The sequence below is a fragment of the Charadrius vociferus genome, unplaced genomic scaffold (genome assembly GCF_000708025.1).
Source record: "Charadrius vociferus isolate BGI_N301 unplaced genomic scaffold, ASM70802v2 scaffold955, whole genome shotgun sequence".
Taxonomy (NCBI): Eukaryota; Metazoa; Chordata; class Aves; order Charadriiformes; family Charadriidae; genus Charadrius; species Charadrius vociferus.
The window spans coordinates 176,111-176,760 of record NW_009648448.1 but is presented as its reverse complement, the minus strand read 5'-3'; the positions used below and the strand labels follow the sequence as shown (position 1 = coordinate 176,760).

General features: G+C 60.8%; 1 protein-coding gene across 1 annotated transcript in view; it reads right to left on the bottom strand.

Moving 5' to 3' along the window:
• Nucleotides 1–14: 14 nt before the first annotated feature.
• Nucleotides 15–650, bottom strand: part of LOC104286921 (mucolipin-1-like) — a gene marked incomplete at its 3' end in the record, with an annotated part of 8,821 nt that continues 8,185 nt past the window's right edge. The window contains exons 9-10 of the mRNA XM_009885564.1: nt 372–473; nt 15–137 (exon numbers count right to left, since the gene is read on the bottom strand). Coding sequence (XP_009883866.1) covers nt 15–137; nt 372–473 — 225 coding nt within the window. The remainder of the gene's footprint in view (nt 138–371; nt 474–650) is intronic.

Below are 650 nucleotides of genomic sequence, written 5' to 3'. Positions count from 1 at the left end.
ACCCGGAGCAGTACCTTGACGTGGTACGGGCCCAAAACGATCCACCCGCAGAAGCAGTAGCCCAAATAGATGACGGCGACGCAGCAGCAGAAGCGGATGACGTTGGGGAGAGCCACTCGTAGGGTGACGATGAGGATCTGGCGGACGAAAAGCAGTCGGAATTAACCCTCGTCTTCCACCGAAGGGGTCGGCAGGAGAAGACCCAACAGCGGTTAAAGCATCCCGTGAGACCCTGAGGTCCCTGGGGACACGCAGCAGCTGTAGGATGGGCCCAAACCTGCCCGGGCGCTCAGGACCAGGGTGACAGGGCCATTCCCAGAGCTGGAAATTGTCCCCTGGGTTCCCAGGTCACCTCCCCGCTTGTCACTCACGTTGTACTTCTGGAAGAAGGTGAGGTAACGAATGACCCCGACCCAGACCAGCAGCGTGGAGGTGCCCAGGAGGATGCTGCAGACATCGTAGCTGGCAAAGTTCTGCAGGGACAGAGGTGTCACGAGCCTGAGGCACGGCCAACGCTGTCCCCAAAGTCCCCAACGCCATCCCCAAAGCCCTAACAACTCTCTGCACCAGCCACAAGCTAGCGGCAAGAGGAAGCCTGGTGCCACAAGCCACGACACGGCAGGCAGAAGGGACCCTGCCTGTCCCCTGGT